The sequence below is a fragment of the Agelaius tricolor genome, unplaced genomic scaffold (assembly GCF_023055355.1).
Source record: "Agelaius tricolor isolate 1412-34295 unplaced genomic scaffold, bAgeTri1.0.p SCAF_8, whole genome shotgun sequence".
Lineage (NCBI taxonomy): Eukaryota > Metazoa > Chordata > Aves > Passeriformes > Icteridae > Agelaius > Agelaius tricolor.
The window spans coordinates 40312884-40328264 of record NW_027269268.1 but is presented as its reverse complement, the minus strand read 5'-3'; the positions used below and the strand labels follow the sequence as shown (position 1 = coordinate 40328264).

At 44.4% G+C, this 15381-nt stretch overlaps 1 protein-coding gene across 2 annotated transcripts in view; it reads right to left on the bottom strand.

The window, feature by feature from the left end:
- BEND4 (BEN domain containing 4) overlaps positions 1-8698 on the bottom strand; it is a 31029-nt gene extending 22331 nt beyond the window's left edge. The window contains exon 1 of one of the 2 annotated variants that reach the window (XM_071432478.1): positions 8216-8698. In XM_071432478.1, coding sequence (XP_071288579.1) covers positions 8216-8579 — 364 coding nt within the window. In that variant the 5' untranslated portion in view covers positions 8580-8698. The remainder of the gene's footprint in view (positions 1-8215) is intronic. The other variant, XM_071432477.1, reaches the window with a different exon arrangement.
- Between the last annotated feature and the right edge of the window lie 6683 nt (positions 8699-15381).

The following is a 15381-nucleotide window of genomic DNA, read 5'->3' as shown; positions in this document are numbered from 1 at the left end:
TCTTTGATGTACTTGTTTGACATTGGGCACAGGATACTCCACACAACTGACCCTAAATTCAATAGACTTTGCTTCTGTTCCTTTTGCTCTAGGCTCCAGATATGTCCAGGAACTACCCAGAGTGACAAGCACAAACCCCTCTTCTTAGACCACACAAAGGCATCCTACAGGTTTGTAGGTAGGCCAGTATGGCACAGTGGAGAGTGGTGTTCTTCAAGATGCTCAGCATACAATCAGGAAACTACACAGGATTGTGCAGCAGTTTCTGAAGACAGCAGCTCAGCTCTGGAATTAGGATAGGGATGCCGTGCTGCACCTAGTCAGCTTTCCTCTCATGACAGGAGGTGTCATGTCTCAGGGAGCAATAGCAGCTACAAGCCAAACCTACAGAGTAGGATGGCTCATTTCTGCAATGTCTACATGTATAGCTCAAGCTGCTATAATACTTCCTGGGCCCAGATAGAAAATGACCAAGATATTTATGATACAACCTGTTAGGCTTCCCAGCAAAAATAGTGCCTTTTAAATCTTTTTTACCTTATTCAAAGCTAAGTTCCTCTAGGTATCTAAACAGATGTAACTAACATTTTGCAAAAGAAAAAAAGACTGGTAGGTTAAAGCACTGCCAATTTTGGAGAGCACTTCTCAGGCAGGCTTGACTTTTAGAAAGTGACAAACGCATTTACTTTTGAAAAGGCAACCTGCTACAGATACATGAGAATAAGCACCCCAGACCTTCATTTACCCAAACTTCATCGGTAGACTCATCACAGTCATAACACATAAAAACCAGAAATGTTCAGAATTCAGGCTTTTAAGGGGTGGCACTTTGTCACCGTCATATTTTCTGAAAAATCCCTTCACCAGGATTTCTTCTCCTGGGAAGCTGAGAAGCCTCAGAGAAAAATGAAAACAATAAATACCTGATTCACTTCTCCTGTGTTTTGCTGCTTTGGAATGTGGTTTGGACATTGTTTACCAACTGGTCATTGTTTCATTGGTTTCATGTGAATTGTTTTAACTTAATGACCAATCACTGACAAGCTGTGTCGGACTCTGAGGAGAGAGTCACGAGTTTTTCATTATTCTTCTTTTAGCCTTTTGTATCCTTTCTCTGTTCTTTAGTATAGTTTTAGTATAGTATTCTTTAATATGATATAAGATAATAAAATAATAAATTAGCCTTCTAAGATCATGGAGTCAGATTCATCATTTCCTCCCTACGATGGGGGACCCTGGAAATACCACAGCACTTTTCACATCACTTCTTCAAGATCTACCACTGTCTGGTGGAAAATCTACTTTACAGTGAGGTCACTACAGCTGACCTGAAGAATATTTGAAACAACACTAATTTGCATTTGTACCATCCTCCAGATCTCTGAAAGAGGGCAGGGCTGAAGCAGCATACAAATACTTTCAGCCTCAAATGCAGCCAGAGGAGACCTCCCTGGCACAAAACCTGAGGATGTGACCTCCTGAGGACTTAACTGAAAAAACAGGAACCTGAGGGTCCTGGGCAGAGCAAGCCCAAGCCCAATGCTGGGTCATGAGGCTGCCTGGGGCCACGCAGGGATTGCCCAGGGGCTCCATGGGAAGGACTGGAGTAGCCCTAAGACCACTGCAAGCATCCTCAGCATCAGCCTCCTGTGTTTATGGGCCATATCACACTCCTGGAGACAGGTTCAGACTAATGAAGGCAGATTTCTACAACACTTCTTTGATCCAAAGCTTTATGCAATACCTTCTGTCCATAGTACAACTGCAAAGGGCAGAAATGCACAGGCATTGCTGCCCCCTTTGCAAGTGGGTGCCAATGAGGTGCCAGGTCCATTACCCACTGCCTCTCCTTCTCTCTTTCTACACTAACCTAAGGCCAGCTGTCTTTAACCCTTACAATCAATGCAACTGCAAAACAACACAGGAGATGTAACATGAATTAGAAGAACAGAATGCTGGTGACATGGCAGCTTTCCAGCTGAGACCTGATAAACCAAAAGGAAATCAGGAAATTCAAGCATCACTAACAACGCCAAGATGTGCTTTCTTTGTTTTACTTCTTTCCACATTCGCCCTTTAAAATTATTACAGGATGATATTGACTTTGCAATCCTACTACAGAATGGTTTTTTCATTCATTTTAATCCTATAATCTGATTCCAGACCTGAATTCATCTATACTGTTTGTATTTTAATCATTATTGTCTCTGTTCACAAAACAGTTACGTATTCTTTGCATATCCTTGTTGCATGGGGACAAGATATGAATGAAACAACTGAAAAGGGATTAGACTCTTATAAGAGATGTTACTCCAATATTATGGTTTATTCTAAAAACAGCAAAAAGTAACCTGACATTCAAATTACTAGTTTTGAAGAAAACCAAAATACACATTAACAGCAGTAAAGATTAAATTAATTATTAGTTTTGTTTTAAAATTTAATGCATTAGGCATATTCACTGTGATAATGGTTTAAAATGTAACTGAAATTTTATACAGAAATGACACTATTGATTTAATCTTCAGTATCAGATCTATTATAAAGACACAATAACAGCAATTACTGTTTTTTTTCTTAACTTCAACCCATACTCAAAGACATAAAAATGAGCCATGACAAAGCAGGGCTCATTTGAGAGGCTAACCCAGAGATCACAAATATTTTTTTTCTGGGTACTGCTGGACAGCAATAGTGAGGGATGCCCTCAGAACATATTCTGGAAATATCTGTCTCTGTGCTGAAGTAGGTTCTACTTTGAAGAGACTTCTATACCAGTAATAGTGCACACACCCACAGTCTGAACAACCCTAAATGAGAATGATAACTGCAGTTATTTCTAATGATGGAGAAAAAAAAAATGTTGCCCATTTAGCATATATTGTAGAAATTGGGATTTCAGCTTTTACAGACTGTCTATAATTAGAAATGCAAGCACTGTGCAATGTCTAATCACTTAAGAAATGACAAAAAGTTGGTTTTATGTGATTACTACTGAATAAACACCAATCTATGATTCTTAATTGATTTAACATAATGTATGTATTTTCTATGAAAGTAGAATTCCAGTGAAATCACTGCACTGGACTCAAACAGTGTAAGCAGTTTATTAAAGTCTTATTGTGATATTCCTTTTCCTTATTACCTTGCTCACCAACCATGTAATTCTAATGTCTCAGACCCCAGAGTCTTTAGTCTTACAGAACTTCTATTGACTTTAACTAGACATTTGCCTGGAGGTGGACTTGCTGCCTAAGACCCATGAAGTGCTAAGAGAACAGAATTAAACTGCTAAAAGCATAAGTATTCCTAACTAGATTGTTAGGGACTGCAAGCAACCAGAAGATACTATCATATGGCAACTCAGGTACCAACTCCAGACACAGCATTCATCTTTACATAATTTTCTCATTGACTCTGGGACTAGGGGAGGTTCTCAGCTATTCAACTGCCAGACTGAAAACAGGGTTTAATATGTCTGAAACTCACTCTGATAATTTACACTAACTAATGCATCAAAAAAGATGTCTGGAAAATTTGGCAGGTATAACTTCAGCTTTTCCCACACCTAAGGATCTTTTCAATACTTAGATCAGACAGCTTTAGTAATAAGCATTGTGTTGGGTCTCAGTGGCTCTGGATTCAGGTTGTAGATTTTCCAAAGTATCCTTTGTATTCTTGGGCAGCTGGTTTAAAAAGTCATCTTTGTAAGTATTGAGTGGGTCTGAACACCATACATTCTCCCCTGCAGGGAATGTATTAATAGGTATTTAATTTTCAGCAAGATTGTGATGTTCAGGTTCCTTAGCAATTCCAGTCGTCTCACTCTTCACCTTGCAGTGACTCAGCCCTCTCACCTGATTATTTGTATTTCTTCATTTGTTTATTACAATAGTTTTATTAATTGAGACCCTGGGGCAGCAGCCTTGTATCCTTCAAACTGGCCTTTATCCAAGCATAGAGACTTGGCCATTATATTTTTAGATATGACCACTGCTGTAAATATCGTGCTTAGGTCACAAAATTGAGAGTATGTGACACCTCCTATGACTACACAACGTTTTCTTGGGCATTTTGCATACAGATCATCAAGACAGTCCAGTGGATTAAGACTACAAGTGTCTGGCCATTTCAGTACTTATCTGAGAGATCTGCTTCCAGATGAGGGCTCACAATTTCCAAGTTAAGGTCAAAACACTGATCTTCATTTTAGCTGTTCATGGAACAAACTGTTTTTTCTGTCTGGGCATAACAGAGCTTAATTAACTGGTCATTTTAAATATGCCATGTTTTTGGCACTGCTAACAGGTGTTACCAGTTCTACTCTTCTTCCTCTGCTTTCCATGAAAGCCCACCCTAAATTTTAAGCTGCACTGTAAGGTCTATACCATGTTTTCCTAAGGAAAAGGACTTTCTTTGGTGGATTATGGTGCTGTTCAATGCACATACTACCAAAGACAGATAGTTTTCATGCCAGGAAAATAACCTGAATAGATTAATAAAGAGTTTATATTTTACAGAAGAAAATGGGTATCTGCTGGTGCTTTGAATGAATCCATTTGTGTGGCTCACAGCAGCAACAGCAGTCAGAGTAACCTCTAGAGAAGAGAGAAGGATTGTGTTGCAGTGCAGCTTCACATTTCTCATTGTAAGATGACATTTCTCATGCAGGATCTTTCCCTGCATGATGGGATCTCAAACTAAATTTTTCTTCACCATGGCACTGGGTGGAGAATTCCTGTTTTTTCTTTCTTTCCCTTCCCTTTCCCTGTTTTCCCTTCCTTCCCCCCTCTTCCTGCAATTCTGTTGGAGTCTGGAGGTGAGAGTGGTCTCTTAGAGAGCAACTGAGGGAAAATCTGGTTACCCTTGGGAAGCATTCTAACCATTAGAAAAAGCTGCAAAACTACGGAAGCACCTTTAGTCACGACTGTGTTTGAGGTGCCCACTTGCAAAAGCAAACTTGGAGCTGTGAATCCTAAGGGGCCAGAAATGCCATGCCTGAAGTTTAAGAACCAACTGCATTAGGTGTTTAAGTTGTTGGCACAGAGTTAGGCATCCCAGGAGTGGTGTTTTACTAGCTATTTGGTCACTGTTGCCTGCACAAATGAAAAGGTACCAGCAAAAAGAGGGGTATCTCTGAACTTAGGAAGTGGGTATCCCTACAAAACTGCCCTACAGCACTCCACCCCTTTATTCAAGTAAGCACCTGCCAAGAGCTGAGGAGAAACTAAGTGGGAGAACTGTACACATCATGGATGGTGACTGCCTTGTGGAGAATGCACATGCAGCTGGACACCTAAGGAATGATCTGTCCCTCCCTACAACACCCACCACTTGAGATGAACCTCTGGCTGAGAGGTGTTCTGGGCTTGCTTCTCATGCTGCTGTGAGGAACCCAGAGACCTCACAGGTACTGGCCAAAGTACAGGGTGACTGTGCATGGAGAACATGTAAAATTGGGGCAAAACCCCAACTCTGCTTCCCCAGAGGTGGCCTGTGCTATTAAATTGGCTCACACATTAGTTAAGAGGATTTCAAGCTTCTGGACAATGGGACTTCTTCACATGCATACAGCACTGGTCCCAAATAGCTTCCTGCTCATCTTAGTGCTACAGCTCCCAGGAACAAGCTGCATGGTGTTACTCCACCACCAAGCAGGAAGGATGGGCACACAGCTCAGCAAAGCATGCCTACCTATGGGATTAAAATACCCAGGAGATGTAAGCCTTGCCTATTGCTTTATAAAATCACAAAATGTTTTTGCTTGGAAGGGACCTTAAAGTTCATCTAGTTCCTCACCCCTTGCTGTGGGCCTTCCACTAGACCAGGTTACTCAAAGACCCACCCAGCCTGGCCTTAAGCACTGCCAGGGATGGGGCATCCACAGCTTCTCTGGGCAACCTGTTCCAGTGCCTCATCAGCCTCACAGTAAATTTTATTCCCACATATCAAACCTAAATTTCCCATCTTTCAATTTGAACCCATTACTCCTTGTCCTGCTTCAGTTCCTCTTGAAGAGTCCCTCTACAGCTTCCTTATGGGCCCTCCTAAGATACTGGAAGGTTCCTATGAGGTATCCAAGCAGCCTTCTCTTACCCAGGCTGAACAGCCTGTCTTTCTCAGCCTGTCTTCATAGGGACCTGCTCCAGTCCCCTTTCCAACTTTGTGGGCCACCTCTGGTAACAACTTGTGCAAAATACTACTTGTACACACTGTAGCAAGTTTCTGGTTTGTTTTCTCCTGTTCTGTTTCTCTTGGTACTTAACCTGAGCAAAGAGTGAGTTGGGACTCATACAGGAAACCTAAAGTAAAGCCTGAATGTGCAGTTGAAGGGACAGGGACCTCAAAGAACTTTGGGGCACACATGGCAGTTCCTCCACTCTCTTTAGCATAGAACTGAATCAAAGACAAGCTCTGAAGCCTGCTCTAGTGCCTGGTTAGCTCAATGTAGTCAGGAAAAAGAAAGTCCAAACTTCTGCTCATCGAAGCCCAGAGGGCTTTGCTGTGAATATGGTCTCATATATCATCTACCAGACAGCTGAATATTTTCCATGGCCTAATCTGCTTCTGTAAAGAAATGTAGGTGTCACATTTATCATCAGTGTTTTGATTGTGGGCCACAAAGAATACTTGAATATCACCATTTGGGCATTTCATATAAGAAGCAATTTCATGAAGAAAGATGACCTTCTGCCATGGATCACAGAACTATGCCCCAGAGATGTGAATTCTCTGGCTAATCTATTCAAGTGTTAAACTTTTTTGGTAAAGTACTTGAATTATTTGTAACAAGACATGCTAAATTCATCCACTACAAGGCTACTTCTAAGCATAAACAGGCATTAGAACATAGCCATATATCCTATTAACTAGAGTATCTCCCTGTTTAGTAAGGAAATGTCATCACATTTGTTACAAAGGCAAACAGCAACATACCAAAACAGGATCCAATTTTTCTAAATAAATAAATCAATGATGTGTCAAAAATTAACAGATGAGTTAATATACCCGATGATATCAAAACCAGATGGTGCCTCATAATATTCATCCTGTTCAGTCAAACCCTGAATATATTCTGGACCATCAGTATATAAAATAGGATGCTGCTATTTGTGATGGCAAACAAAAGCAATCATGCCTGCCAAGCACATACTATAACAGGCAGCATTTCAGCTCTGCTAGACAGAAAGTAATTAGAATGCTTTTAATGTCCAAAAGAATGATGCTGATAGGCTGCCACAGATGTGTAGATTTATGAATATTTATATGGTGGTTTATAGCTGACACTTTTATCAGTTGAAGAAGATAAAATATCTGCCTGACTCAAAAGCTTGACAGTCAGGTTAATAAAATCTCATTAAAGAGAATGACCTATGCAATTATATAGGATTTATTGTAATTCATTTTTGATTGTACTCTGCTTAAAGATGCAATTTCCCATTTCCTGATGCCAAATTTAGGTTGCATATCAAGATCTACGTGTTTTTTTAACTCCAAGCCATCACTAGAGGAAAGATATGTGTTCAGCATCTCGGTATCTTACACCTTTAAAGAAAAAAAAATAAAAATAATTTGATCTCCTGTTTGTCACTGCATCTTATGAAAACGGTGCAGGCAAGCAGCCGATCTATTTTCTTTCTGTTAGAACCACTACCGCTCTATCAGCAGCCTCTCCATTACCAGCAGTTCCTCCGGTAGCCGGCCCCAGCCTGCCGCCCTCCCCGGCGGAGCGGAGCGGGGCTGAGCGGAGCGGAGCGGCCGGCCCGGGGCTCCCCCCGTCCGCCCCCGCCCCGCCGGCAGCAGCGGCAGCAGCAGCGGCGGCAGCAGCAGCTCTCTCTCCCTCTCTCCCTCTCTCTCCCTCCCGCAGGTGCGCACCGGCCGGCGGCGCCTGCCCCGCCAAGTCCTGCGCGGCTGCCGGCACAGCCCCCGCCGCCGCCACCCCTGCCCACCGCCCCGGGGCGCCGCCGGCCGGGCAGCGGCCCCGCGCGCCGCGGCAACTTCGGCGGTGCCCGAGCACCGGACAGAGCCCGCCGCCCGCCCCGTCCCCGCCCGCCGCCATCCCCGAGCGGGGCCACCCCGCGGGCGTCGCGCCCTCCGCCAGCCGCCCGGGAGAGGGGTGCGCGCCTCGGCGGCGGAGCCGCAGCCCCATCCCGCTCCCGCCTGCCGCAAAGTGCCCCGCGAAGTTGCGCGGAGGAGAGAGAGGAGTTGCGGGTACCTGCGCTCAGCTCCGCGCCGCCGCCCCCCGCCACCGGCGGGCAGGGGCCGTAGCGGCCCGAGGAGCTCGGGGCCGGCGGCGGCGGCCGGGGGTGGCCCTGGGCAGCGCCGGGGGCAGCGCCGGGGCGGGCGGGCCCGTTGGGGAAGGCGCCGTGCGGCGCGTAGGGCAGCGGCTCGGCGGCGTGCGGGAAGGGCTGCCCCGCTCCGCGCCCGCGGGGCACCTCCACCATGGTGGGTCTCTCGTAGCGCTTGGCCAGCGCCGCTCGCTTCCCGGGGAAGGTCTTCAGGACGCTGTAGGGACCCCGCTGCTTGTAGATTTTGGGGGTGCTGGGCCCCTCCTCCGCCGGCTGCATCTCCTCCTCCATCCTCCGCCGCCTCCCCCGGCGCGGCGCGGCCCCGCTCCGGGGCTGTGTCTGCCGCCGCCGCGGCTCGTCTCTGTGGCACGGCGGAGCCCCGGCGCGGCGGGGCGCCGGCCTGATTGACAGGCGGCCGCGCCAATGCCTGGAGGGAGACGGGCGGCGACCGGCAAGTGTTTAGGGTAATCTCCGCTAATGGCAGCGGGGCGGGGAGGCGGGCGCTGGCGGGGCCGCCGCCGCCCCCGGCACCCGCCGCGGGGCAGGTGAGCTGCGGTGGGGGACGAGCGGCTCCGGGGCCCCCCCGCCTCCGCCCGGCCCCGCCCGGCCCTGCCCGGCCCGAGGGCTGCCAGACCGGCCCGCCCCGCCGAGCGACGGCCGCCGCGAAAACTTTGTGTCCCCTCGGCCGGGCGCGGAGCCCCGCCGCCCGCCGGGCATCCCTCCCTCCCTCTCCTCCTCTCCCCGCACGGAGCGAGCCGCGGGCTCGCCTCCCCGGTTATTAGGGGTGAAATAAATAATGCCATAAATAAAAGTATTTTGGAGTCCAGGACCTGTCAGAGTTGATTAGGGCACAGAGGACATTTTCTTTCTCATTATGCAAAAGCATTTCATGGCGAAATAAAAGAGGTTTCGCTGTAACTCATGCATGTCAGATTTCCAGGAATCCGGGAGATTAATCACATTTAACATTATTTGCAACGCCCCCCGCCCGCTTTTTGCAAACTGCTTAAATGCGGCGGACGCGTGGGGCGCAGCCTGGTCCCGCGTCCCCTGCTCGCTTTCCCCCTGTCGCCAGCCCGGGCCCTTTCAGGGACAGTTAAGAAATAATGAAGCTATGGTGAAAGACAGGAGGAGAATGAGATGCCATCGAAAGACGTTTCTGAGAAATGGTGGAGATCTGGGTGAGATGGGAGACAGCTGAAATCGAATGATATGTTGAAGAAAAATAAATGATAACAAACTGCTCACTGGCTCTCTCCATTCTTTTCTGCATTACCATTATATTTTGCATTACCATTTCCCTTCTTCTGTCCCACTTCTCGCCTGCTTCTGTTACTATAATTTATCAGGATTACAATAAACCCTCTGGCTTGTGGAAGTAAAATTGCAGAACACCTTAGCTGTATTTAAGTGTCGGCAGTGGGAAATCATTCCTCTCATCACGTGGAATTTTGGCCACTTATTGTGATCATTGCTCTCCCATTCCAGCTTTTTTTATTTAGTCAGAGTCGGGCTCACTCGTAATGAAATGCAACCCTTTGCTGAAGGTAATTAACTCCTGCCCATCTACTGCAGAAAAGTGGAGGTAAGTTCTGCAAGCCAGGCATTCTTTTCATGCAGGGTGTACCAGGAGCTGGGCTGGTTTTGGTTTTGATTTTTATGACAAGTAGAGTAAATCGATTCCTTGTAGCAGCCAAAAGCATCAAGTAAAGGCTAGTGTGATAGAAATCGCTGTTTTACCTAAGCAAAATCAATCATAAGTCTCTTTGTTTCCTGCCTGAGTCTGATCACTTGTGCTTTTTAAAAAAAAGAAAATTGTACTGTAATGCAAAATAAAGACTGGAAATATGTGTGAGAGAAACTGTTCCTACTCAGAAATTAAATATGTCCTCTACCTTGTCTCATCTGACTGGCCTCTGCCACAGCAGCTATTGGAGGTCAGTACTAAAATTGTATAAGGTTAGTATTAGGCTCCTACAAGTCAGATTCAAATAAACAGCCCAAAATTACTTTCTCAGGTGTCAACTACATTCATAGAGTTCACTATTCTTTGGTGTAGATGCCTACCCCTGAGCTCCTTGTGGAAGAAACAGTCCTTGCCTAACATGAGCCTCATACAGACAGAGAAATCAGGGGTGACAGGTCATGTCCTCCAAGCTGCCCTCTCTGCCAGGGTCCAGGCAGGTCACTGGGCAGATGCTGGCTCTCCATGGACAGGGAGAGAGAAGCAGGTTTGGAGTTAATGGGCCTCAAAGCCACTGAAATGATGTGGGGACCTCATCTGTAAGGAAAATGGAATATGCACTGAATTTCTTTCTGTTGAGGTTTTTGACAGTGCCCATCACTGCCAAAATATCACTTTAGTTGCTTTTAGGAAAGCTTGGCTTTTCCCCTAGTTTGCTCTCAGTGATTCTTTTGGGCGCATATGCCTAAAAAATCTGTGGATTTCTCCCCACCTTTCCTTTTGTGTTTTCCCCTGAGTCTCAGATGAGGGACTCTGGTGTTGTGGCCAAAAGACTGTGTTTTGTGCCTAATCTGATGGGTTCCTGCAGGTCAGAACTGTCATATAAAAAAAGGGTTTAACCCTGGTGGTCCCACCTTTTCCTTTGTGGAATGCCCTTTTATTAGGAAATCCCATTTTGCTCCTGAGCTCTGTGCAGGTATGCAGCCACTCTTGCAGGAGGACTGTGTGCCTTTGTCAGGGAGGAGCGTGGCCCTAGACTGGCAAAGAGGCAGGCTGGGTGAAGTGATGGTCTCCAAGTATGGGAAGATGGGGCCATATCTGCTGTGAGCAGTTTTGGGCTGCCCTTTTCCATGGCTGCTCCCTGTGGCACAGCCTACTGCTACCCAGTGGTATCAGCATAAAGTCATGAAATTATTATTAACCAAACATTGAACTCTGAATTACAGACACAGATTGGTTGCACACTGGATGAAAACAGTTAACACATAGCTTTTACCTTGATAAACTAAAAAAAAAAACAACAACCCTTAGCTGATACCAGCAGCTCATTTCCAGAAAGCCAAACACCTTCATTTCCCTTAGACTGTGCCATGACTTGGGAGTTGACCCTGAAGAGAAGGTTGTGTCTTTCCCTACCTGTTTACTGATTCCAGTTTTCACTGTTTCACTGACACTAAGGGCTGGAGATCTGTAACAGGATTATTGCAGAGCACTCTAAGTGGAAAAATGATGGGGAGTAACTGACCCTCGGTAAAAAACCTAATCAAAACAAAGACAACAGGCACAATGAAAAATAAGAAACCCAACCTTGTTGCAGTATACACTCCTCTGCTCCTAGAAATCATGGCAAAGAGAATATTTGTCAGTATATAGAAAAATACCCAATCTAGACACAGACCATCAATCACTGAACATGTCTGTGTTGAAGGTACTGTGAGGTACTCAAAGAATAAAAGTGTGATTCATCCCTATCTTCCGAGCAGGGGCTAAATCTTGCTCCACTTATTCATGGGAGCAGTCTTCTGTGATAGCTAAAGCATGCAGGATTTGGCCATGAACTGCCAATATTGCTCTGCACATTTGGAGTGTATGATGAGAGCTGAGATTGGCAACTCTCCTCTGTAATCTAAACCACTCTGCAGGCAGGCTAGCCATAATTTGCTGCTCCAAACATTTAACCCCGGCTAGTTAATTTAAGCTTAGCTCAGTTGCTCATGTTTATGGATAAAGAAACAAAAGGGAAAGCATCAAAAGGAAAAGATGACTGTGGAATTCAATATTTCGGCAGCTGTTGATAGGTAAATCTTATTGAAGTGTAGCATTCAAAACCAAAGGCCCGCATTTATGATAATGAGCCTAACAAGGAAATGAGATTGACACAGCAATTCTCTGTTTTTGTTGTCCCCTGAGGTTAGAGATTATGCAGTGCACGGTGCTGTTTTTAGCCTCTTTGGTGATTCCAACTGTGAGAGACAACGCTGTGCATATTTGTCAAGGTTGCACTTTAATCAGGTGACTCAGGGGCTTTTTGACGGAGAATGTGAACTGCTGGTCTCACTTAAACCTTAATCCACATCCTATGTCAGAGATTCATCAGCCAAGCAGTGCAGCTTTCAGCCTCTTCTTTTCCCTTATGCTTACTCAGTGCTCTGAGAACATGCTTTGAAATAATTGAAATGTATCTATCATGGTTACATTGTATTTTGAGAATTACTGGAATGTTTCTTAGTGACATTAATTAGTTTTAAAATATTTTTGTCTTTCTAATTAGTAAAAGATTGACGAGCAGTGGAAAGGGCATTTATACACAGGCAGCCACATATTTCCATGCTACATTTGTGTCTTAATAAAATGGTTGCTAACTGGTCTCTTATGCCTAGTAAACACTGGAAAAATAGAAAAGATCCTATAACTTTAGGAAGAGGAAATAACCTCTGTTTTAAATGGGATCACATGGTGTAAAAGAAACCCCAAGTCTCCCCGAGGGCTGGAAAATGGATAAATGAATTATTTAAATATAGTTAAAGGATACACAGGAAAAAGTAATGGCTCTGATACCCAATGTAGGGAAAAATATTAATATTTTAAGGAATCAATTGTGGACACATGAAAAAGCTTGTTTTAATTAAAGATAGCTTACATAAAGCAGTTTCAAGCAGGGAGAAACAGTATAGGATACTTGTTGCTGAGCATTTTTTAGAAATACATCATGAATAAAATGAATGACATAACACAGTTCAAACTTCCATCTGCCCTAAAAAATCTTCACTGTCTGTGTTGGAGCATTTTAGAATAGCTTTACCTCCCTGGAGCATAAGCTCTTTCCCCAGCCCTTGCCCAAGCTAGCTGGTGCTTTCTCTTGGCCTTGGCCATCACCGTGTAACGTAGGGTTGCTCTATATTGCATAGCTGCTCTTTGCAATGCTTAGATTTGCAATGCTTCTCATTTTGCACACTTGGCATTTTGAGACCAGCATTTTGAGAGGTCTGCTGGCTGTGCCCCCAAAGGCAGAGCTGCTGTTCCACAGGCTGGGACCCTGCTTCATGTACTTTCCAGTCTCTGTTGTCCAGGTTTGAAAAAAGTGGTCCTTGCAGGTCAGAAGTCACACTGAGCTAGAACTCAATTAGTGTAGAAAATGCTGATTTCCCCAAGCAGAGACTTCACTGATATTGTACACTGAAGTGTACACTTGGGCCCAGCACTCACACAGCTTGGTGGCTGTTCAAAAATATGGTCAAATTTTGTCAAGCAAGCTGTGCACATCAGTTACAATGAAAACACAGATGGGATGGACAGAGGAAAACAGCTGGAAGCAGACTCTTCCTTAAACTGATGAAGATGGGAACCCGACTGTGGTTTGAGCACAACAGGATACACATGATCAGCCTTGTGGTGTCTACTGAGCAGAGAGTCAACTCAGCTTAATCTGACAAAAAACACAGCCTGAAGGCACCAACAGTGATGGAGGCATGGGAATGACATGATTCTTTGCTGAAATAAGGCTTCAGCCCATATTAGATGTCTTTTCCAGCTTTAAAGAGAGCCTAGGAACAGAAGGGTGCAAATTCTTCCCTGCATTTCCCTTCATCACTATCCCATTCTCAGGCAGCCCCTAAAACTTACATGAAATAATGACAACAGCTTCTCTGCATCCTTAAATGCAGAACTCAACCACTTCATGGAACTGAAATGAAGAACTTCCTCCACATTAGTAATCATGTAGAAGCAGAACCAGTAATCCTGTGTGAGGTCCTAAAAAGCTGGGGGCAAAATAATTTCTTAGAAGTCCAGAAAAGAAGAAAGTGATGGGCAAAACCTGGAGTTTCCTGAGACCTCAATTGCACACGGACTGGTGCACCACAAAATGGCTCAGTTGTAAGAGGTTCCAAAAACTTTAGAAACATAAACTGAGTTGAATTCCACATTAATAGAAATGGGGGGGGAAAAAAAGGCAACAGCACATACAGGCAAAATTTTCTGGAAGCAGAGCCAGGAGACTGCTTTAGTTTCATGTGAGATGGAATTCTATCACCATGTAAGTCTTTATGCCTGGGAATGTGTTCACAACAAGCTACATTTGCTTAGGAAAAAAAAATAGGTGAAACCATGTTTGCTGAAGGGTAAATGCACAGATACTGTATTTGCAGAGGCTGGAGTTCTTCTGATGCATCACCCACCTCTGGCTCTCCAGACACAGATCAGTTGCTACCAAAAGTCATCCAGAGCTGATCTCAGAACAGCACTTCAAATAAGTAATGTTCTATTAAAGTGTATTGCTTTTACTTGTTTTAATATAAAGGATCTGGGAAAAAAAAAAAGGGATGTGTGAGGTTGTCTCAGAAAATAATATGAGACTATCCTGAGTGTCCATCAACTTTACTTTTGTGATTACTCTGTCATAAGAATCTCTTTACATCCTGAGCATCCTCATTATTATATTCCTGTTTCTTTGCTATGTGGCAGTGAGTTTGTGGCCTACAACAGAAGAACCTGCCCATTGATACCAACAGAGAGGTGAGAGTTAACTTTAGCTAATGCTCTTTCTCTGAATCCTAATTTAAAACCGAGGAAGTCTCCTATTGGCCTCTTTCCTTGAAAGTATCTACTGGGTTTGATGCTGGTTCTGCTATCCTTAGATAGACTAGATGAGATCAGAATTTAGATAATTTACATTATTTTGATTTGGAATAGTGTTTAAAAATTTATTGAAATCTTCCAAGCTGGTAGAAGAGTGTCTGTTCAAGGAAGCAGTTCTTGCTGTCCCCCTACAAACAACCATTGCACTTACGTAGAATTTAGCTTGTTAAGAAAAACAAAGTTGGTGGGTTTTTGTTTCTTTTTTTTGTCTCTGTGCTTCTTCAATCACTTTTATTTTTTAATACTATGGTTACTGTAATTTTCTTTTGCTGGGAAAAAATCCTCTCTGGTCAGCTCTATTAATGATGGAGTAGACCATGTTTTCCAAAAAAAATTGTTGTTTTCTGGCCATAAATGTATGAAAGCAAGATGCTGTGGCTCCTGGAAAACCCAAGTATCAAAAAAGGCAGCTGTAATGCCCCACTACATCTAACCACAGCATGAGCACAGATATAGCCTTTCTTTCTTTACAATTGCAGACTTGCAGACATA